Here is a 25,531-nt window from a genome sequence, read left to right on the forward strand (position 1 = left end):
CCCTGGTTCCTTCACCCTCTACCCTCTGGCCCCCCCCCCCCAGCCTCGCGCATGCGTCTCAAGAACCCCTACACTCGCGGCACAGGCTGAGAGTATTGTCGGGGGCTATTCTCTCTCCCAGGAACATGGCGGCGAGTCAGGGAGGTGGTGGTAACAGTGGGGGCGGTGGTTGGTGGTGGAGGTGGAAGTAGCAGTGGCGGTGGCGCGGCCGGAGGAGGAGGTGGCGGGGCTGGAGGGGAGGCGGCGGCGGCGGCGGCGGCGGCGGGACCCTGGTGGTGCCCATCCCGGTACCGACTCTCTTCGGTCAGCCGTTCTCCAATGGGCCGCAGTGGAACCCGGGGAGCCTGCAGCCTCAACACACCGTGAGGAGCCTGGACCGGGCCCTGGAGGAGGCGGGCAACTCCGGCATCCTGAGCCTCAGTGGCAGGAAACTCCGAGACTTCCCGGGCAGCGGCTATGACCTGACGGACACCACCCAAGCAGGTGACAGACCGGGGGAAGGGAAACTGAGCTACGAAGGAGGAGGTGGGGGTAGTGGGTGGCTGCGTGGCTGCCTTGTCGGACTCTGCTGGTCTAGGCGGGTGCGCGGGGGCGACCACACTAACAAAGTCGGAGCAGGCTGTTCTGAGCGTCAGGGCAAAGCTGGGAATACGGGTGTGGGGAATGCTGACTGAAGGATGTGTGCAAACTGGGTGGGATGTTAGGGGTGAAAGAGCATTATTGTTAAAGCGAGTTTCTCCAGCATGGGTGGAAGGGAGGTATTGACACCTCTCTTAATTCACTTCTTCCAACTCTCCTGGATGTTCCTATCTTTTCCGGAGGATGGGGGTGGGGAACAGACAATGCATAAAATCATAATCTCTACATATTCCTTAAAGGCATACGTGCCTGCAAGAATGGCATAGCCTTTTTCAGACAGTAGCAGTATTGCTATGGTTTGTGTTACTTTCAATGCAGCTTAATCATCCTACATATTTTTGGCTTCTTTCTTGTCACATATGCCTTAAAGACAGATTTTTCTCATTTTTCTGGTGTTGAGAAAGTAGTGGTGGTTAAATTAGTATTTGCTGCAGTAGCAAATTAAATCATCAATCACTTACATGTCTGGTTACTGGGAGAAGGATAATCCTTGTTTTGAGTTATGTTACGGTCTTAATTTTTATAGCAGAAAGAGCCAAAAATTTTAAGGGCATTTTTGAGAAAAAAAATAACTTCATTCTTTATGGAGTTGTGGATTAATGGCTTTTCATTTTTGGTGAGAAATTGGCTATTGTAATATTCTTCGTGTACTCTCTGTTAGTCTTTGTTGTGGCTGGCATTTTTTGTTAGGAACACACTCTTTCCTCTCTGTCGTCTAAATCAGTGCTGCTTATTTTAGCTATGTTTTGGTTTGATGAAAGGGTTTTTTGCTTTTCATAATCTTTAAATTTGTTATTTATGCGTGTTTCATGTACTTTGCTGAAATAAATCATAGACAAAATTATTTCCGTAGATGTAGTCATTTTGGAAACAATATAGTAAGTGAATTCACCCATAGTGAGAAGTAGTAAAAGACCTTATTTCCACAGCAAGATAATTTCAGTGTATTCACTTTCTTGATATTAAATCAAGGCATGTGTGTTGGAGGAGAATGGAGACTGGAGGAAAACCTAAATTTGAAGCTTTCCACCCTGTGATTCTCTTAGGCATTATCCTAAGAACTATGAATGCGTAATCGATACCTGATTTTGTATTTTGGAAAGCACATTTGAGTATTTACTCTTTCACTCTGAACGGATTTCCTAAACAATATGTTCACATATTCACAACTCGACTGGCAAGATATTATATTACTTGATGTGTTCTTCAAAAGCTCCAAGAAAAATGGCTTCAGATTGCATCATTAGAGGGGTGTGTATGTGTGTGTGTGCATGTGTGCTTATTGTTCTTTATAACCTATATAGGATTCATCTATCTGTAGGACAAAGTTTAAGCATCCCAGCTTGGCATTCAGGGCTTTCACTGTCCAGGTCCAGTTCATTATTGCAACATTATCTCCACAAACACTGCTACATAGAACCCTCTATTCAAACTAGGTCAACTCCCCTTCCTCAAATATGTGCATTTTGACCTCATCTTTGTACAAGGTTATTTGCATGTTTGGGATTTCCTTCTTTTCTCTACCTATTTAATTTTGTTCGAGCTCCCAGCTTTTCCAAGAAGCTGTCTCCAACTCCCTTAGTCCATAGCAGTCTCCTGGCAGTCTCCTGTTTCTTTGAATTCCCATGGTACTTATTGTCTTTACCACTTACTTGGCAGTGCTGGCTTTATTTTCTTTTTATGCTTGTGTCTTGCTGTCCTGAAGAAGATGGAGAGCCCCTTAAACACAGGGGATCGGTGGTATCCTTGTTTAGTCTTCTCTTTCTATATTTGTTTTATTGTGTTTGATATTTCTCATAAATACAAAGATCATCTTATTCAGTTATAACCTTTGGCTTTTAAGGCTTTAGTTGGTTTTCTGAGGCAAGTTTCAACACAATCCAGAACCATATTTGTCCTTGGTAAACATTCATTCACCGTTATTTTTTTAGGAGGGTGATTGAACCCAGGGTCTTGTGCATGCTGAGCAAGTGTTGTACCACTGTGCTATACCCCTCACCTTTGTCATAATCTTTATTAGTGTCTTTAGTAACACAGGACTTGTCCAAATAATTCCACTTCCTTTTATTTATTTATTTTTTTAGTTGAATGTATGTTCCTTGTGGGAACACTTCAAGATCAGATAGAGTAAAAAAAGATCTTTAGCTGTACCTTTTTTTCATTTAAATGGGATAAATGTGGGTGATTCATTTGCCATTTGTTTTTGACAAAAATTTAGCCATGGAATATTTAGAGGCAATATTTTTCAATGTAAAGAGACCAATATTGATTATGTGTAAATGAAAGTAGGTACACCAGAACTGAAGAAAAATTGTGTGTTAGGTTTTACACACACACACACACACAAATATACATGCAAATATACACATAGTATATCTTCTATTTGATGAAAACAACTCTGTTTGGTGATATTGTTGTACTGTACTTAAAATGACTTTCAGCAGGATAATATTTCAGAACCAAACTGATTAGACAAACATGGAAGGTTTAGTGGATTGGGAGGAGGCTGGAGGAAGGGAAAATAACTAAGACACTATCATGCTAATTAATCTAGGTGAGGGGTGGTGAAAATATGGGCTGGAACAGTATTGAATAAGGGGAAATTGATACATTTCAAAAGTGGGGAGGGCTTTTAGTATTTTGCTGTTCCTCACATATACATCAGATGAAATAGACCAGTGGTTCTTCACCCTGTCTACATGTTAAAATTGCAGGGGAGTTTTCTTTTTCAGTCTATGCCTGGGTCCCACCCCAGACCAATTAAATGAGAAATTCAGAGACCAAAAGACTTTTTTTCTGTTTTTTTCAAAAAACCTTTCAGGTGACCCTAATGTGCAGTCAGAGTTGAGGAAATCCTAAAATAGCTCTTTTTTTTTTAAGCACTTGAGAAATATTTGTTGAGTGGATGAGAACACAGAGGTTAGTGATTAACCTAAAGCCTAAAGAGGGTCAAAACCAAAACTAGGAACTAAGTATTCAAGTTCTGGTTCATTGTTCTTTTCAATAGATTTTTGTGAAGCGGAGACTCGTTTTTTTCCCCATCATATAGTGAATAGAAACTTATTAGGAACCTAAAGTTTCCTCAGTTTTCACATGTAACCTAGATTATATGTCATGCCATTTGTTAAATTTGCATTAAGAAAATAGAGCCCCCCAAATCACAAAATCTTGTTTTCTCTGTGAATGGGCTTTGCTATGAGGGAAAAGGGATAGTAGGCAGCTGTTGGCAAAATTGATCTTTGGTGTCTTTTTACCTCTCCCTTTGCATTTCTGGTGTCTGTTCTTCTTCACTCCCGCCTTCCCCATCGTGCTGCCTTCCTTGTTTCCTCCTCATGGCTCACTTCCTTTCCTTTACTGGGATGGAGCACAAAGCTGAATGATTGTTAACCCCTCTAGGAGATTAACATTTAAAGGGGGAATTCACTAATTTACTTTTTTGTAAACCACCAGTTGGTGGTTTGTGCTCATGACCTTTTTGAGTACATCTGCCTTCCAGATACTCCTTGATTTAAATTCTTCCCGTACAAAAGGACATAAAATAAGGAAAGGAGCTGATTCCTGCTGTAGCTTCTTCTCTGAAATGGACTGTAGGTAGACTTGGCAAGATGAAAGGTTAGAATTTTTTGGATGCGATAGTAATTTGTTGACTCCAAAATGAATTTAATGGTTAGCCAAACAAATCCTGAAACTCATCACAGTTGATTCTGTCCCTAGTGTTACAAATAAGTGGATGCATTTCAGCCTACTGCAGCCGCTCCTTCCACTTCTTCATACAGTACACCCATCTCCCCATACTAGGGGTGCAACCCAGGGCCTCACTAAGCTACTGCTCTATCACTGAGCTAGATCCCTAGCTCACACAGTGCCTTTTTATGTCTAAGAGCAGTAGGTCTGTGAAATAGATTTAGGAATTCTTACGTACAACAGATTGTGCTATGTCCTGGGTAATCACGTGCTTTCCTGTAAACCAAGAGTCAACTCTTGTATTTCCTACATGTGTTGGTTCACCTCTTCAACTGTGGGACATGGTGCATTGTATCAGGTTGCAAAATGGAGCCACATAAACATAACATGGTTTAGTGCATTTAGTGTAATGAGCTTGTGATTGTAATTTTGTGGTAAGATTCAAATATCTGCCTTGTTTTATATAATAAATGTCTTCCTGAAAAATTGAACATGAAGCATATTTTTGACAATTGACTCACATTTTAATTGCTGTAGATTAGATTTGAGTTGCTGAACTTTGTAGTGATTTATTCAGGAATGAATTCTATAGCATAAATAGTTGTCCCTTAATTTCTTTCTTTTGCAACAAGTTCACATTTTAAAATAAAATGCTAGTTTAAATTGGAGGGTACAGTCATCATTAAAATAATACCATTTATGTAGTTCTTTATAAATTTCCAAGTAGTTTTATATATATATATTATTCTATTGTATCCTAATAAATAGCGCTGTGAGCTTGGCAGAGTACATAGTAATTACTCCTTGTGGTTGAGAAAGGTTAAGTGATTTGCTGGCAGGCGTATGGTAGAGTGTGGGTTAGAGTCTAGGTTTTCCAGCTCTTACACTATCCCAATGTTGTTTGCACTGTAATGGTTCTCTCTTTATAACAAAACTATTATTAAAATAAACACTATGCCAGTAATTCATTCTGAAAAATAAATGCTTCCATTGTTTGTGGTATGTCCTGTTTTGTTTTATTTACTTGCATGACTTTTTATACCTTTTGTCTGATGGTTTTAGAATAGAGTGATTAAGCTAGGATTTATTGAAGTCCAACTTTGGAAACATGATATGGCCAGTAGAAAGGAAGAGATGTGGTTCTTCTTCTTGTAGGTTTATAAAATTGTTGAATGTGTACAGAAATATGTATTACAATTAGAAAGGAATTATAATATAACAGTATCCAAAATAGTACACTCTGGACACTGTACAAATAAGTGATATGGAATTGTGACATAAAGCTTAATTTTATTGGGGGTTAAATTAGTTTGGGAAAGCTTCCTAAAAAGTTAGGTTAGGGGCTGGAGATGGGCTTGCCTAGGATGTGCAAGGCCCTGGATTGATCCCCAGCAACCCACCCCCCTGCAAAGTTCAGTTAGGTATTTGTAATACTACAAGTATAAGAACAAAAGTAGTTGATTAGGGTGTTTTACAGTTAGGGTTAGTGGAAAGCTTTGCTTAAGATTTACAATTTAATATTTCAATTTAGATTATTTGTAATATGAACTCTGAAGCATTTATTTGGCATCAAAAACATAAAGGTGGACAAGATCCAGAACCTCATTGATAACATAAGAGGTGATGCTAGGGACACTTAACAAATAACAGTAATTCAAGACTTACAGCATATTGTTTTACTAGGCGGATGGTATTTGTTTAAGTTCCAGGGCACACAGTGAAACTTTGAAAAGGGGTATCATTCTCCCAGCCCAGCCCAGCAGCCCACTCTGGGTGATGCTTAAACTATATGCTGCCTACCCTCATTCTACAAAGGATGGATTTTCCTTAGAAAGGGAAATCTTTTAGTTTTCTCTTTTTCTCTATACTTGGGGAGTATTCAGGTACTTTTTGAAACATTGTAATACTCTTATAAAATCAGTTCTCTGAAAAGTTTCAGAAAGAGTTATCTGTTTCTTTTTTACAGGAAAAAGATACCTTATGCTTCAGGTAACCATTTAATGTAGTAAATGAAAACGGTTATGAGACAATTTTTATAACAGTTTAAGTTTGTATTTAGTCTCACTTTCAACTAGTGCAATCTACTGAAGGTTAAACTTGAACTTTAAAAAATACATTTATTTATTTATTTTCATGCTGGGGATTGAACCCAGGGGCCTTGCTCATGCTAATAAGCATGTATTCTACTATTGAGCTATACCCCCACCTACCCCCAAACTTCAACTTTAAATTTATTTCTTCTTTTCAAATAAATTTAAATCCATAAAATTCTGCTTATATAATACCAGTCAATGGACTATAGTAGATAATTAAAGAAAACAATATTTTCTTTTATTTTGTTTTTAGTTGTAGGTGGACATAATACCTTTATTTTATTAATTTATTTTTTATGTGGTGCTGAGAATGGAACCCAGTGCCTCACACATGCCAGGCAAGCGCTCTACCGCTTGAGCCAGATCCCCAGCCCTTGAAGAATAAATCTTTGAAAAAATTTTAAAATCTTTGAAATTTTAATAGTCAAAAATTTTCAGTCTTTAATTTTATTGTTAATGACTTTTTGTCTTCTTTAAGAATGTATTGAATATGCTGGGCACTGTGGCACATGGTGTCTGTAATCCCAGACCCTCCGGAGGCTGAGGTAGGAGGATCTTGAGTTCAAAGTCAGCCTCAGCAAAAAGCATGGCACTAAGCAACTCAGTGAGACCCTGTCTCTAAATAAAAGACAAATAAGGGGGCTGGGGATGTGGCTCAGTGGTCGAGTGCCCCCGAGTTTAGTCCTCGGTACCTGCCCACAAGAATGTATTAAATACATTAATCTACATTTTTTTAAAAAGAGTCTTAAAGTTTTATTTTCGGTGTTTAAGTTTCAAGTCAATATGGAATTGATTTTTATCTACATTGTAAAGTAGTGGTTCAGTTTCATGTTTTAACATCGATCATCTTTTTCTCAATCCACTCTTGCCTACTTCTTTTCTTTTTAACATTTTATTGAAAGAGAATTCACAAAATAAAAATTCATCCATTTAAAATATATTGTTTGGGCTGGGGATATAGCTCAGTTGGTAGAGTGCTTGCCTTGCATGCACAAGGCCCTGGGTTTGATCCCCAGCACCAAAAAAAAAAAAAAAAGAAAAAAAAATTGTTGGTTGTTACTTGTACACCCATCACTAGAATCTAATTTTCGAATATTTTCATCATCCCAAAAGAAATCCACATCCTTTGTCCCTCCCTGTTCTCCCTGCCTCCACTCTACACCATCTTACCCTAGGCAACCACTAATCTACTTTCTTTCTGTATAAATGTGCCTACACTGACATTTCATGTAAATGGATTAATAAAATCTGTGGCCTTTTGTGACTAGCTCCTATCATTTATTATAATGTTTTAAAAGTTCATTTATATTGTAGTGTGTTATCAGTACTTTATTCCTTTTTATTTCTGAATAATATTCCATTATTATTATCTATTTAGCAATTAATGGACAATTGGATTGTTTCCACTCTTTGGGTATTATAAACAATACTGCTGTAAACATTTATGTATGGGTTTTTGTGTAGATGTATGTCATCATTTCTCTTGAGAATATATGTAGGAGTGGGATTGGTCCTGTGGTGGTTCTATATTTCACATTTTGAAGAAATGCCAAATTGTTTTCCAAAGCGGCTGCACCATTTTATATTCCCATTAACAGTGTATAGGATTCTAATTTCTCTACAACACTTATTATCTTTTTTTTTTTAAATAACCATCCTAACAGGTGTGAAATGGTATCTCATTGTCGTTTTGATATGTGTTGCCCTGAAGACTAATGATGTCAAGCATTGTTGCATCTGCTTATTGACAATTTGTATATCTTTCTAAGAGAAAGGTTTGTTCAGGCTCTGTCCATTTTCTAGTTGAGCTGTCTTTTCATTACTGAGATATAAGAGGCTTTTAAAAATGATGTATATAGATGCCTTATCAAACATATGCTTTGCAAATATTTCTTTCCTATCCAATTCTGTGGGTTATCTACTTTGAAAAATAAAATTAATTTTTTTTTGTCCTGGGGACTAAACCCGGGGGCAGTTAACCACTGAGCCACATACCCAGCCCAAAATTTAAAATTTTAGATATAGTCCATTTTATTTTATTTTTTATGTTACTTGTGCTTTGGTCTTTCTTTATCTTTCCCCTTCCCCTCATCCTCCACATACAGTGATTATACTTCAATTATGGCAGCTGTGATCTTTTATTACAATTAATCTTTCTTCTACTGTACCATGCACCATCAGTTTAATAATTTTCCTGAAAAAAATAAACACTACCACAATAAATGCATATATGGGTTTAAGAACTGTTATCATTAGAAGAAAATGTGCATTTCTCTTTTTATTGGCTTCAGAGTTGAATGTAGAAACTTTGTCATTTCAAAATCTCCTATAGTGTGTGATGCACAGTAGTTATTTAACACATTTTGTTCAATTACGCCTGCTTTTTATCCTGGTGCCTTTTTGAGGTGTCTTTTTGCTTTTCATCTGTGTTTTCCACTACTTCTAATATATGTACCTTGTTCTTTAGTCAGATTGGACGTTTCATCATCTTTCTGGTTTATTTTGTTTTATTACTGTTATTTTAAAAAATATATTTTTAGTTGTAGATGGACCAAATATCTTTGTTTACTAATTTATTTTTATGTGGTGCTGAGGATTGAACTCAGTGCCTCACACGTGCAGGGCAAGTGCTCTATCACTGAGCTAAAGTCCCAGCCCCCTTGTTTTATTATTTTTAAAAATGAAAAAAATAATCCAGGGGTTGGAGTTGTGGCTCAGCGGTAGAGCGCTTGCCTAGCCTATGCGAGGCCCTGGGTTTGATCCTCAGCACCACATAAAAATAAATAAATAAAATAAAGATTGTGTCCAACTAAAAAATAAATACTAAAAAAAATCCAACTATTATGTATAACTATAAAACTCTAATAAAAATAGCTAGAGGGCTGGGGATATAGCTCAGTTGGTTGAGTGCTTGCTTCAAATACACAAGGCCCTGGGTTCAATTCCTAGCACCACAAAAAGAAAAAAAAAAAGGCTAGAAAAAAATGAAAAAAGTATTAGAAAATATTAGAAAAAAGTATTAAAAAAATAACACATTACTGCTTCATAAGCAAAGATGTGATTGTTAAACTTTAATATTTAGAAATTAGCTGTAGTTTTATATATTCCTATATTCCACCATTGGATATATTTTTATTTTGGAGTAGTTGGCTACTTATAAATATTTAAGTTAACTATTCAATTAATTAATAAATAATGTTTATGATATTATGTAATAAGTTTGGTATTAAAAATAGTAAATTATAAAATGTTTTGAGGATTAGTATGTTCTTTTAACAAATTTAATCCTGAAACTCATATTTATAAATGAAGTCTATGAAAAATTGGGAGATAAATGCACATTTTGTGATGAGATTTGGGATTTTTGCCAGTTGTGTTTCAGTGTGTGTTGGTCTAATTTTCTCCTCTTAGATCGGTCTGCTGTCCTCCATTAACTGTGGGTGCAGTGAAGATCAGGGATCAACTACCTTCAAGTTGCAAAATTCTATCATCCTTAGTTGGATCAGAGTTTAAAGATTCTTACAAACAACAGCTCTACATATTCATTGCATTTCATCTTATATAAAGCCTCATCACTGAATTTTCTCAAATTTATCAGTGTACTGTTGGTACCTTAAAAGTCTTTCTGTTGTAGTCTGTTTTATGCACTCCTTCTAAGTTGTTCTTTCTGAAAGTGTTTTTCTATGTCACTGTTGAACTGCAGACAAATATTTTATAACATGATTGTTTTGGTGCTGGTGGTGGGGATTGAACTGAGGGCTTCTTTCATGCAAAGCACATTCTCCACCACAACATGAGTTTAAAGGACTGCCTAGCCGGGCACAGGCATGGTGGCATATGTGTGTAATCCCAGCCACTCAGGAGGCTGAGGCTGGACGATTGCGAGTTCAAAGCCAACCTCAGCAATTCAGCAAGGTACTGGACAATTCGGTGAAACTCTGTCTCTAGATAAAATATAAAAAAAGGGGCTGGGGATATGGCTCAGTGGTTAAGTGCCCCTGATCCTGTACCTAAATAAATAACTGACTGACTAAAAGTACATTGTTTAGATGCACCCTAATTTATTTAACTGTTCTTCTATGGCTAGGTGTTGAAGTTACTGCTTAATATAAGTACACAGCCAAATGCAGTTGTGCCCTTGACTTTACATTGCTTTCCCCTAGAGGAATTTAAATTCCTTTAGAGCAGATAATGCATTCTGTATATAAATTCCCTACAGTATTTGGTTCAGTGCTGTGTCTCTCTCAACAGTTAATAATTAATGCTTATCAATTGTCTGTGTGTGTGTGTGTGTGGTTGTGTGGTTGTTTTGCTGGGAATTGAACCCAGGGCCTTGTGCATGCCAGGCTTCCTCTACCACTGAACTACATCCCCAGCCCCAACTTATCAATTTTAAACTTAAAATTATGAGAATGAGCTTAGAAATTTCATGTACCAACTTTTTAATACTATATGTGTAACCATAAACTGTAGGGGAATGGTTCCCCCATGGTGCCTTGGTGATCTTACCTGTCTCCACAAAGGCCACATAAGTGAGGCTCAATCATAGTCTGACTCAAGTCTTAGGGGAATACTCTGTGATTCTCCCTGGTTATGGCAAGACAGACTGATTGGGGAGGAGCTGTCACAAGGCCATTTCTTACCCACCCCCTATCTTATGGGAGGGTGCCCCCAGGCAGTTTATTAACTCCTTTCTTCATTCTGGTGAGGCATGGGATTTTCCTTCAGATACAGCTGCAAAGATAAAATTGTGTAAAGTTGATTCAGCAACAGAGAAGCACACAGTGTGTGTTATCTTTCACTTGGTCCCTCCAGTTGGGTTTTGACTTGTGGGTCTAAGGGACATAGGGAGCTGATACCATGCTGATGGTGCATTCTCTGTGTTGGTATTACATTGTCTGAATCCATTTTGTCTTGCTGGCAGGTGTTGTTGTACTGAAGTGTAGGGGCTGCTTGACCACTTAACATAAATGAGGGGAGTTTTGGACTGGTTTGGAGAATTTTTCATTACTTGGTAATTAGTCAACTTACTATAAATTGCTTTTAATTTCAGGATCCAATATTTAGTGTTTTGCTATTGAACAGCTCAATTAAGGGCAGTCCTTGCTCTCTAAATATAGTATTATTTTAATGGACACAGTATGCTGGCTGTAAGAGTAGTCTTAATCAGAATGAATCAAAGATAAAGTAGTTTTGTCTACCACAGCAGCTTGCATTTGGGTTTTTTCTTTGTTTGTTTTGTTATTGTCTTCCCTTCCTTACTTTTGTTTCAGAATCCAAAGCCAGCTAGAGCTATCCTGGGAAGTCATTTTGACACAGACTTTTCTCATATTATATTGGATTTTTCCTTTTTCATGTAATAGAAAGGTACTAAGGTATTTTAATGCACATAAAAAATATAATGTATAAACAGATTCACTTGATTTTCAATGGCTAGTTGGCCTTAACATAGGCAGAAAGATCACCAGAGTCAGATTAATCATAAATCAATTTGTATGTCCTAGAGATGGATGTCACTTACTTTATTAGTGGTTGAATTATAACAATTCAGATGTTACAGGGTTTTTTGGCATTAAGAAAGTAATTTACATGAAAGTACAATTTTCACATTAACAGTTACATACTTTTATTCTAAGTTTTATTTTTATTTTATTTTATTTTTAAATATTTTTATTTTATTTATTTGTATGTGGTGCTGAGGAATGAACCCAGTGCCTCACACGTGCTAGGCAAGTGCTCTACCGCTGAGCCACAACCCCAACCTAATTTGTATTTTTAAAATGATGACATGTAGTAGAATGGCAATATAATATGACATCGAACGGTGATGTTTTGTAGCAGAGCAAGTTGTTTCTGCATAAAAATAAAATGACTATGCATAATACCAACTCATAGTTACCTTATAAGTGTTGGCATTTACCATTCTTATGAATGGGATATATATGGTTAGAATTTGATTTGCCTTGTGAAATACCTTTAAAATTGTATACTATTATTGTGTTTTTCTTTATTGGTACTGGGGATTAAATCCAGGGCCTCACACATTTTACCACAGTACTACACCCTCAACAAATAGTTGTGTTTTTCTTGTAATGAAAGCAGTGCTTGCTTATGATAGAAAATTTGGAAACTAAAAGCATAGAGGAGAAAATACGAATCACTCCTCATTTTACCAACATTGAGTAAATATTAATATTTTGGTATATTTCTTTCATAACCCCATACTCCTCCCCTGTGCTATACAACTAGTTTTTAGAGGTTTATATAGGAGTGTATAAAGTGTATGTGTGTATATATGTGTGTGTGTGTGTGTGTGTGTGTGTGTGTGTATGGCACTGGGGATTAAATCCAGGGCCTCACACATTTTACCACAGTACTACACCCTCAACAAATAGTTGTGTTTTTCTTGTAATGAAAGCAGTGCTTGCTTATGATAGAAAATTTGGAAACTAAAAGCATAGAGGAGAAAATACGAATCACTCCTCATTTTACCAACATTGAGTAAATATTAATATTTTGGTATATTTCTTTCATAACCCCATACTCCTCCCCTGTGCTATACAACTAGTTTTTAGAGGTTTATATAGGAGTGTATAAAGTGTATGTGTGTATATATGTGTGTGTGTGTGTGTGTGTGTGTGTGTGTGTATGGCACTGGGGATTGAACTCAGGGACACTCCACCACTGAGCCACATTCCCAGTCCTATTTTGTATTTTATTTAGAGACAGGGTCTCACCGAGTTGTTTAGTGCCTTGCTGAGGCTGGCTTTGAACTCCTGATCTTCCTGCCTCAGCCTCCCGAGCTGCTGGGATTGCAGGCATGTGCACAGCACCCAGCTAAAATGCATATTTTTAAAGGAAGCAATAGGTTTATATTGTGTGTGTGTGTGTGTGTATATATGTTTACATTCTAAATGTTACAGTTATTACGCTGTATACATATTTCCATGTGAAGGAATTGAATCTATAATGTGATTTCTAAAGGCTATAAGATATTTCATTATAAAATTATATTTTACTTACATTTTACCCTATTATTGAACATTTCAGTTGATTCTAATTTTTTACCATTTTAAGTAATCATGGAATAAAGTTTTTTTTTCATTTATCTCTATTTGGTTTAAAAGATGACTAGAGGGCTGGGGATGTAGCTCAGTGGTAAAGTGCTTGCCTTGCATGTGTGAGGCACTAGGTTGGATCCTCAACACCACATAAAAATAAATAAAGATACTGTGTGTTCATCTACAACTAAAAAAATATTTTAAAAAATGACTAGAGATTACATTTTTGGATCAGTGGGTATGAATGTTTTTATGGCCATTGATTCATATTGCTAAATTGCTTTCCAGAAAAGTTAACTCAATTTGTATTCCCTCCAGTGGTATATGGAAGTTCCCAATTCAAAATAGCCTGTCAGCACTAAGTAGTAACTTTAAAACCCCTTGAATTTATCTTAATCTTCACATTGAGTATATTTTCATGTGGGTGTTGATTATTGATAATGTTCATTTTTAAATGTTTATGCCCTTGGCCCAGGTTTTCTCAATGAGTTGTTTGTGTCATTTAGCTTTTGATAGACTGAAGTTATTATTTATTTTTTATTTTTTTTTTTATTTTTTTTTTTAAACATATTTATTTATTTATTTATTTATTTATTGGCAGACACAACATCTTTGTTGGTATGTGGTGCTGAGGATCGAACCCGGGCCGCACGCATGCCAGACGAGCGTGCTACCACTTGAGCCACATCCCCAGCCCTATTATTTATTTTTTAGTATGTGAATCTAGAAATATTTTATGTGTGAATTCTTCTTTTGTTTGATACATTCAAAGTCCTTCCCTATTGTAATATTAGGTGACTATTCAATAAAATGTTTTTTTTTTTTATGGTTCACATTCATGTTTATCTTTTTCCTCCATCTGGATTTTATTTTAGAAGTTATGTGATGAGGTTATAATATTTGTCTTTTGAAAATAAAAAGTTAATTCAAGAACCATTTAATAAATAATACTACATTGATTCAAAATGCTATATAAAATATGTAAGTATTGAAGTACAGTGCCATTTTTAAATGTCACTTTGATGTTTTGAATGCCATTACACTGATTCATTAGTCATTATTTCTTGGTGAAACTGAAAACCTTTGTAGAATCTCCTGCAGACAACTCTGCATAGAGTGGCCCACCCTCCCCCCTTTTTAATAAAGTCTTGTCCTTCCACGTGGCTTAATTGTTGCATGACTCACAGTCCTTTTCTCACTGAGCATGCATGTAATCTGCCCTCTGGTTAGCAGCTGTGGTTTCTCCTTGCAGCATCTGTTTTTGTTTGCACCCTTGCTTCTCAAAGTCCTGTGCTCAAAATGAGCCTTCCATCATTGGTTGCTGCAGGTGGGTGAGATCTAGATCTGCTTGTTATTGTTTCTCATAATTGTTGGTTTTAAAGCATTTTTTTTCAGGACTGGAGATGTAACCCAGTGGTAGAGCATTTGCCCAGTATGCAATGAGGCCCTGGGTTCAATCCCTAGTACTATAAAAACAATAAAGCATTTTTTCCGGTGTCTACATTTTTTTCATTTTGTGTCTCCACTGCATTATGAATTAATATTTTAATTCATCATAGAGTATCTTAGAAATTCTGTGACTCATTATATCTTTCTCATTCAACAAGATTTCAATGTTATAGACTGTTCATTATCTTGTCATGCATGACAGCATAATACCCTTCTAGAAAATACAGAATCAAGAAATCACCTGTCTTTGCAGAGGGCATCTGTTGAAAGCAGATGCCAGAGCCATGGGGTTGTCATTTCCCATCATTCTCCAACATCAGAGTCTCTAATACTTCAAAGACACTTTCCATTCTTTCTTCAACAGACAGCTGTGGTGCCTCCTGTTTTCTTGTTGCTTTTGTTTCTAGTCTTGACAGTTCTTTTAGATAGAAAAATAGATAAGGAAGTCTTAAAATGGAAGATCATTCTAACCAAGTTTTATATATTATAACTGTATTATATTTGGGTAATAGCAATTACCAAAGAATAGAGAAAATTTAAATTTTTATTTTCATGTTAGGAAACTGAAGTATCTAAGTTGTCTCATTTTTGTGCACTCTGCTAAAGCAAAATTCTGTGTTCATATTCCATTCATGAGAAATGAATATGATGATCATTCATAAGAAATGACTATAATGATCATTTTAGATTTTTATGAATGTTATTTATTATTCACTATGTACAGGTTGATACATTTCTCTTCATTTCTATTGCTTATTTCTTAAAGGGATTTTAGGTTGCTGTGGAATATTCTCATTTCCAATAGCTCTGAAATAGTGAGAAATTAAGCAATTTTGGCAATGTTTTATAGATGGTAATCAGGGGAATCAGAAACGCAATTTAAATCCAGTTTAGTGCTCATCTGCTTAAATGTTCCTCTTCTTTTTTAATCTGTAAGACATCTGTGAACTTTGCTATATACCCCAATGATGATACAGTATTAGTTCAGTCAGAAAATCTTTATAAAAATTACAGTTTTGTAGAGCTAAGTAGAGGTCAGAATATTTGAAATGTGAGACAAGAGGTCGTAACAGTGGAGGAGTGGAAAATCACACATAGATAAGTTTAGAACTCCAGTACTGTTAGTTAATACTAGTAGCTTTTTGACATTGAACATGTCATTCAAACTATCTTTGCTTCATATGTATAATGAGGAACAGTAGCTACCTCATAAGGTTGTTCTCAGGTTTAGAAATAATCTATTCAAAGCTCATGGCAGGACTGGGGATATGGCAGATTGCTTACCTAGGATGCACAGGGCCCTCAGTTTGATCCTAGCACCACAAACAACAAGAAACACCAAAATGCACCCATGGCATTCTGATCTAGCATATAGAGTTTGTGTGTGTGTATATGTGTGTGTGTGTGTTTATATATATATATATATATATATATATATAAAATTTATATTTCCATTCCATATATATGTATATACATACATTTATTTATTTATTTTAGATAGGGTATTGCTATGTTGCTCAGGCTGGTCTTGAACTCCTAGAAAGCAGAAAATTCTGTGGTGTTATCTCTATTAATGATGACGATGTGTTCCAACAACACATTTCAACATTAGATATTTTATCAGGGGCAAAAATGATCAGGCTTTCAACTATTACGTAGGACTATTTAAAATAAGAGAGACTAAGGTAATCTGTGTTATTAAATATCACGTAAAGACAATTCCTGTATCTTAGTTTAAGTTTTGACAATTTGTACAAAAAAACCTTTAAAGCTTCACAATCTTTTATATACTGAATAAGATAAAATCATAATTGGCATAATTTGTATAGTATAATAGTGTTATTTCTGAAAGTCATTTTCTATACTTTGGCAGAAATGCTAGCTAATAGACCAGAAATTACACTGGGCAACAGATGGATCCATCTGTGGTGTTTGTGGCTGCAGCTTGGGAGACAGCATACAGATTTCCATTCCATCTGACTTATCTCCTCCCTTCCCTAGCTTCCTTAATCTTTGAAGCTCAAGAATGATACAGAACATAATTTAGATCAGATTATTTAAGATGATCTATTAACATCTCTAACAGGCTTCCAGTAGTTTTACAAGGAGTGTCTTGAAAGAAGGCAGGAAACAGTACACAGCAATCTGTCTACTGTTGATTTACTGCCAGTACTGCTTGATATGATTTATGATTAAAAATGAGACAAAAGAAAAATAGTTCAGTGGTTATAAAGTTACTTATCCTTAAGGACATTAATTAACTGAGGTATCAGCTTACTGCACAAGAAAAAAATAATACAAAGGTATTTAAGGTTAAAAATTTACAGGCATTCTTTCATTAATTCTGATAAACAGTAATTACAGAGTACATTAGTTTCCTGTGGCTGCTGTAACACGTCACCACAAACTTAATGGTTTTAAAGAACAGAAATTTAGTCTCACAGTTCTGGAGACCAGAAGTCTGATGGGTTTTATGGAGCTAAATTCAAAGTTTCAGCAGGGTCACTCTCTGGAGGCTTTAGAGGATGACCTATCCCTTGCCCATTCTGGCTTTTGGTGGCTGCTGGCATTCCATGGCCACAATAAACCAATGTCTACCTCTGTCTTCATGTGACCCTCCCCTCAATTTTTCCTAAGGCTTTCTCTTATAGGACCACATGTTATGGCATTTAATGTTCAGCTGTATATGATACAGGGTATCTCCTCATCCTGAGATTCTTAATTACATTTACAAAAATATTGCCTTATAAGGAACAGTCAAAGGTTCTAGGAAACTTTTTTTTTTAAACTAGAACTCCATTAAAATAACAATTATGCATGTATTTCTTGAGTATATGTTTATTATTAGTCATATTCTATTGCCTGAGTATACATGGTTATTAAATAATTTTAATCTTATAAAATTTCCTTTATTAAGTATACATCAAAGATGAAAAATTTAAGTCACAGTTTAAATTTTATCCATTATGTCTACAAGAAAGTTAATCTTCACTTTTAAAAAAAATATTTATTTTTTAGTTGTAGTTGGACACAATATCTTTTATTTTTATGTGGTGCTGAGGATTGAACCCAGGGCCTCGCACGTGCTAGGCGACCGCTCTACCGCTGAGCCACAACCCCAGCCCAATCTTCACTTTTTTCAGGGTTAATATGAGATGTTGTTATGGCGAGATTGTTCATGAAATTAAGATACAAATTATTTTGTGCTATTTCCCATCTCTCCTTCCATGGTTGTATTTTTCTGTTGGCACTGTTATTCTGTTTACCAAATGCTTAGAAAGGATGTTTATACTGATTTAAAATCTGAAACACCCTAGAACTAGATTTCTTTAATTAGATGCTCTATAATAGCTTGAGTTTTAATTTCAACTTTATTATGCTTTATTTGATTTAACTCCATTCAATTAGAATAATAATTCCTGTAATTTTAAGTGGTGTTTACTAAATAAATAGATGAAGTCACCCAGAAAATAGTTTATGAGTGTAAATTTAATTAAATTCCCTAAGGGAGTATGTACTATTACTCTGTAATTTAACTAAATAATCCTTTTGGGGAAGGAAAAGAACATAAAGCATCATGCAAAAATATGGAAGTTATTAAAATAATGTCTTGATATTATTTAAACTATCTCATTAAAATCATCATTCTTTTTTTTTTTTTTTTTGGTTGTACTGGGGATTGAACCTAGGGCTTTGTACACGTTAGGCAAGCACTCTACCACTCAGCTATGTCCCCAGTCCAAAATCATTCTTAATAATGACATTTAACTTTTTCTCCTGTCACGGTTGAACTTCTTTGATGTCTTCATTACATGATTACTGTATTTTCTCTTGACCATTATTTTCAGTCTTTCCCGTTTTTTTTTTTTCCCCTCAATTTCTTAGTGTTGACCTTTTTGATGTCCCATTCTTCTTCTTTTGTGTGTGTCCCCGCCCCACTTGCCAAACTCAAGTGATCTTCCTGCTTTAGCCTTTTGAGTCTCTGGGCCTATAGGTGTGTACCACTGGGCTCAGCAGATGGCCTATTCTTGATCTTTCCAACTGAGTACACTGATGTTAGGGGATGGATGCTCTTCTGTTTTTATGATTTTATAGTACTAACTGTATTCCCACAGCTTCTGATTTTATGTCTGTCTCAGACCTTCTGAGATCCAGAATCATCTGTCTGATGTCCATGGAACAATCTCCTTTGAATCTCTTTTACATAAAATTGAATCCTTGATTGCATGTCTGCTTTAGAAAACAAAACAGAAATCCCACCAGTAGCAGCAACAAAAATCTGGTTCCAACTCCATTCATTCATTGTAAAACATTATTAAGGGCCCTAGGCCAGAATCCTCATACCATCCTTGATTCTTACCTCTTATTTATCCCACATAACCCATCTCTTGAACTTCCCACTTATATACTAATTCTAAAATACATTTCAAATTTTAGCTACTTTTTCTTTTCTCTATTCTTGCAATCTTAATCACATGACCATTATCTATTTTTGGGAACACTGCATTAACTAATAAAAAATTAGTACTTAATATTATATATTAGTATTTAGTATTAATATTAAGTAGCAAGTACTAATTTAACACTAATATTAAATACTAATTTATTTTATTAGTATTTAATATTAGTATTTATTAGTAATTAATACTAATAATTATGTGTTTAATAGTTATTATACGGAATAACAAACTGGGCATAATTTTGTTTTTAGGATTTCAAATTAATTGTAATCAGTAATTTTCAACTCCTAGGGTTCTGAAGTTATAAAAATAAGAGGTAAAACCTCAAGCATAAAAGAAACAGAAGCAAATTCTTAACTAAAAACATTGACTCATTTTCCCCCTCAATAGAACTATATGATGCTTTGAGTATCCAGAGGAGGCAAACCAGAATACTGAGAAATTTTATATCATCTTCTAGTAATTCTATCATTTTATTTTATTTTATATTTTTTTAAAAAATTTATTTTTTAGCTTTAGGTGGACACAATATCTTTATTTTATTTTTTTTTATGTGGTGCTGAGGATCGAACCCAGTGCCTCATGCATGCCAGGCGAGCGCACTACTACTTGAGCCGTAACCTCAGCCCCTATCATTTTTTTAAAAAATATATTTTATTTTAGCTTTTTTTGGTGTAGTTAGACACAATGCCTATATTTTATTTGTTTGTTTATTTATTTATTTATTTATTTTAAAGAGACAGAGAGAGAGAGAGAGTTTTTTAATATTTATTTTTTAGTTTTCGGTGGACACAACATCTTTATTTTTTATGTGTTGCTGAGGATCGAACCCAGCACCCCGTGCATGCCAGGGGAGCGTGCTACTGCTTGAGCCACATCCCCAGCCCCCCTATCATTTTATTAAGTTATTCAGCATCCTAAAGTGGGAGGAAGAAGAATCCAAATTAATTTGCATATTACATAATACTAGTTAATGTTTTCTTTTTCCAGTTATAAAACTTTATATTAGATGAAAATGAGAATCAATTTCTCTTTCCTTCCCCTGTCCTCTCTTCTCTCTATATCCATATATACCATATATATACATGTATATTAGTATTCTAAATAGGGAATTTACTATATTGCTGAGTAAAGAGGTCTCATCCCTCAGAGTGAGAAAGTTGAACTTTACTGAGAGGAGTTTATTCTTTTTTAATATATTTATTTTTTAGTTGTAGTTGGACACAATACCTTTATATTTCTGTGGTGCTGGGGATCGAACCCAGGGCCTCGCACCTGCTAGGTGAGCGCTCCACTACTAAGCCACAACCCCAGCTCCAGGAGTTTATTCTTTTTGTGAGGACGAAGCTGATGCTAAAAGAGGTACAATTGAGGCTAGGCTGAACTATAGATGTTTTCCCTGACAGGGTCCATAATATTCTTATGTTTTTAACTGAACAAGGATAATAAGTAGTATAAATAAAGCATATCTCTATGATTAGTTAACTAATTAGATAATTGTTTAGTTATTCATTCTCAACGGGTGGATGGGGATGCCCCTCAGGGGATACTTTTTGGCTTTCAGGGCCAGAGGGTTACTGGTATCCAGTGCATCTTACAGTGCTCAGGATAATCGCCTCCTCACCAACAGTTATCCAACCAAAAGATTTGTAGTACTGAAGTTGAAAAACTTTTTTAGAGTATTTTTTCAACCGATCACATAATGTCATTTTTTTTCAAAATTTTATATAATAAACCTTTAATGGAGGAATAATGGTTATAATAACTCCATGATTTTATCTTTGTAAAAACTTAAATGAATGGAAGCATATTTGTGTGTGCATGGAATAATTTAGGAGAGGAAGGAATCAAGGATGTATGCCTGGTTTCTGCCTTGGACAATTCACCAGGAGGATGTTGGTGACATGTCTGAGATGAGAGAAACAGGTGTGTAGAAAAAGATCTTCAGTTCGTATTTTACACTTATAAAATTTGAGGTGCCTAAAAGACATCAAGAAGAAGTCCTGAAGATCAAAACATGGGTATTTAGACATAACCTTAATTTGTAATTTGTTAGTATATATACCTATAATTTGGCCTTGGGATTGGATGAAATCACTCAGTATGATGTATATCTTTAGAAGGAAAGAGTACCTTATGTCATTAACCCTCTGGAACACTAACATTTATAATATGGGTAGAAAAAAATCTAACTGAAGAAGTAGCCAGAGAGATAACAGGAAAGGTCTGGAAGAGTAGTCTTCCAAGTCAAGGGAGGAGAATGTTTACACATGAATGGAGTGGTTATTGATATGGAGGCTCTTTGTAATTTTAGTGGATGTGAGAGTGAATAGAAACCAAATTACACTGGGTCAAGAAGTCCATGGTAAGTACAAAATTTAGTTGGGTTGTGGAATTGTGTAAATTTCGTTGTGAAGAATAAAGACAGAAATGGAGGGGAATGTGGGATCATGGGAGGTTTTATTGTATTTTTTAAAGATCAGAGAGAATTCTTCATTGATATTTTGGGAGGGGGTTTACCAGGGATTGAATTTGGGGGTACTCAGCCACTGAGCCACATCCCCAGCCCTATTTTGTATTTTATTTAGAGACAGGGTCTCACTGAGTTGCTTAGCACAAGTCTTTTGCTAAGTCTGGCTTTGAATTCTATCCCCCTGCCTCAGCCTCCTGAGCCACAGGGATTACAGGCATGCGCCACCATGACCCAGTAATATTTGTTTTTTAAGTAGTTGCTTAGGTTCTGAATGATTGAACAAATATTGAAATAGTTCTGTTTATTATTATAGATATTGGTGTATTTATAACACTAAATCACTGTTTTTTTTTTTCAGATCTTTCCAGAAATCGTTTTACAGAAATTCCTTCTGATGTGTGGTTGTTTGCACCTCTTGAAACATTAAATTTGTATCATAATTGCATCAAAACCATTCCTGAAGCCATTAAAAATCTGCAGATGTTAACATACCTTAACATTAGGTAATGAATTTATTCTTTAAAATAAATTTTGGGTTTTATTATGGTTTTAATTCTTTATAATAAGCAAAGGGATGTGTTTGGTTTGGCTGTGTAGCCTATATTTATCTCAACAATATCTTACTTGAATTTTTTAAAATTATTTTTATTTGCTTATATGTGGTGCTGAGAATTGAACCCAGTGCCTCACACATGCTAGGCAAGTGCTCTACCACTGAGCCACAGCCCTCTTATTGTATTTTTTTAAAATTTTATTTATTTTTAAATTTTAGTTGTAGATGGACCTTTATTTTTTATTTATATGTGGTGCTGAGAATCAAACCCAGTACCTCACACATGCTAGGCAAGCACTCTACCATTGAGCCACAACCCCAGCCCTTTTATTTGTATTTTTAAAAAAAATTTATTTATTTTTTAATTTTAGTTGTTGATGGACCTTTATTTTTTATTTATATGTGGTGCTGAGAATCAAACCCAGGGCCTCTCACATTCAAGGCAGGCGCTCTACCACTGAGCCACAAACCTAGCCCCATTATTTGTATTGTTTATATGTTCACCTTATTTTGTAGGCTTTTGGTCTTGTCCTTTTAGAGCAGTGCTTCTCAAATACACAGGAATCATCTGGGGATCTTATTAAAAGCAGATTCTAATTCCTTAGATTTGCTGTGGGGCCTGCATTTTTAAAAGGTTTTCTGGTAATGCCCATTTCTGCCTGCTAGTCTTTAGATCTCACAAGTAGCAAGGCTTTAAATCATAAATATTTTTTCAAATCATAGCAGTATGATACACATTTGCTTATATGAATCCATAGTTACAGTGAAACATTATAAAGAATCAGTTCTTAAGTTATTTTTATTACTTTTGTGATTTGTTGCTTCTTCAAGGGTGGATGGATTGGGATGGGAGTATTGGAAAGTTTGGAAGTGGATGATAATTTTTATCCTTAATAAGTGCTTACCATGTGCCAGGCAGTATTCTAAACACTTTACCCATATCATCTCATCTAATGTTCTAACACTGTTTTGAGGTAGGTAATAGTATTATCCCTGCACTACAGAGGAGTAAATTGGGTTAAGCTACTTGCCCAAAGTCTCATGTATGATCATTCCCTCAGTATCTCTGGGGGATTGGTTCCAGAACCTCCCACAACCTCCCATGCTCTAACACTGAGGTACATCCCCAGATCTTTTTATTTCTTATTTTGAGACAGGGTCCTATTAAGTTGCCCAGGCTGGCCTTGAACCTGTGATTCTCTTCGTGTCAGCCTCCAGTGGACCACCATGCCCATTGCTTAAAGTGATTCTTTTATATGGTCCCCGCTGGTGTTCCTGACAGTACACACTATTTTAACTGAAACCACTTTATACTTAAAATGTGAGAGAATAGAACAAATTAAAAAAAAAGAAAAAAAAAAGGTGTGAGAGAAGTTTACTTCTGTAGGCATCAGTCATTTGAGTTTCTTCTTTGCATAAGCAGATACTCTTTGGCCTGGCTTAGAATAGATTTCAGGAAAGTGAGATATTTTTATATTTTCTTTGTTTTTGTTTCAATTTTTTCTTTTGTGAAAAAAAGCGATTTGCCAAAAAAGTGAATTAAATTTCTGTATTAATATGTATGACATGTCTTAGAATAGTGTTACTGAAAGTTGCTCCAGTTCTATCCTATTTTGACCTCTAAAAGTTGACTTCTAATTTTTGTTTATAGTCACATTCTTTTTTTAAAATTTTTTTAGTTGTAGTTGGACACAACACCTTTATTTATTTATTGTTATATGATGCTGAGGATTGAACCCAAGGCCTCACATATGCGAGGCGAGCGCTCTACCACTGAGCCACAACCCCAGCCCCTATAGTCACAAACATTCTTGACAAACTATATTGAAATAAAACTTGTTTCCTTTGGTTCTCTCTAAAACATGTAGTATAAAAGTGATGATTAGTGACTTATTTGCTATGAAGGAAGTAACCAGATTCTGGAGAAATTTCAATTAACATGCTTCTTAAGGGAAGAAGATAAACTGATTTTTAATTTTTTTTTTGTTGTTGTTTGTTTGTTTTGTTTTGTTTCATTGGCCTGAGGGAGAATTAGAATGAGTTTGCTCTTATTTTCCCATTTATTATTCTATTTTGGTGAAAATGTCTTGGTAAACCTCTGAGGTGATTTTCTTGCAGAAATATCCTTGTGTGCTCCAGGGTGAAAGGTCCCAGACAGACCATTTCACCAAGGAGCCTGCTTGACCCTGACGGTATGAAGGATTGTGACAGGCCCCTAGCGTATCTGACATTCCAGCAGCCTCGCCAGGATTACTAGTTGAGGGGCATTGTCTTTTTTTTTTTTTTTTAAATTTTAAGTCTGCGATGTGTGATTAAAGCCAGTCTAGTGTTTCTGGATGCCCTTTGCAGGGATAAGATGGGGTGAAGGGTCCTTAAAATGCCTTGAAACACTGGGCTTTTGTTGCAATGTATATTGCACAAGATACTAGGTATAGGTCTGTAAGTGTTACTTGGAAAAAGAGGAAAAATAATAGCTTATTGCTTGTCAGTGCTTCTTAGTATGTAAATAGAATGGAATCCTCTCTATATATTTTGGTAATGGGATCATTTGGGTCAGTCTGCATCAGCATTTAAGTTTGACCCTAATAGTTGAAGGGCAAGGGTCCTAGAGCCAGATTGCCTGGGACTGAATTCTGACTCTCCCCATTACCAGTTGTGTGACTTAGCAGTTTACTTAAGCTCTTTGTGACTTTTTTTTTTGTCATCTATAAAATGGGGATCATAATAGTATCTACCTTCCTAAATTAGGTGATTGTGTTAGTTGAATTAACCCATTTGAGGTTATCTGAACATTGTAAATACTCAATAAATGTTAGTTGTTACATTATAAATGGATCCCAGAAATAGAAATGTATCAACTTTGAGCAGAGGTAAAGGTGCTAATAGCCTGTTCTATTGTAAACTAACAAAGGGAGTAAGTTAGAATTGCAGCATGTTTTTAAAGATACAGTCTTACTCATTCTTTCATAATTTGAACATAGTACATGCAAATTTATCCTTGGAGCCTTTCCACAGTTAAAGGCTTGGAAGTACTGAAGATACTGAAATGATGAGCAAGGTTCTGGCATTCTCTAGCTCAGAAGAATCATTCTGAGTTTTTGAGCACTGATGATATAATA

At 35.6% G+C, this 25,531-nt stretch overlaps 1 protein-coding gene across 1 annotated transcript in view; it reads left to right on the forward strand.

Moving 5' to 3' along the window:
* Positions 1–125: 125 nt before the first annotated feature.
* The window catches only part of Lrch2 (leucine rich repeats and calponin homology domain containing 2), a 99,585-nt gene continuing 74,179 nt past the window's right edge, over positions 126–25,531 (forward strand). The window contains 4 exon segments of the mRNA XM_015497914.2: positions 126–173; positions 175–232; positions 235–483; positions 22,218–22,362. Coding sequence (XP_015353400.1) covers positions 126–173; positions 175–232; positions 235–483; positions 22,218–22,362 — 500 coding nt within the window.

This window comes from Marmota marmota, unplaced genomic scaffold (genome assembly GCF_001458135.2).
Source record: "Marmota marmota marmota unplaced genomic scaffold, marMar, whole genome shotgun sequence".
NCBI lineage: Eukaryota > Metazoa > Chordata > Mammalia > Rodentia > Sciuridae > Marmota > Marmota marmota.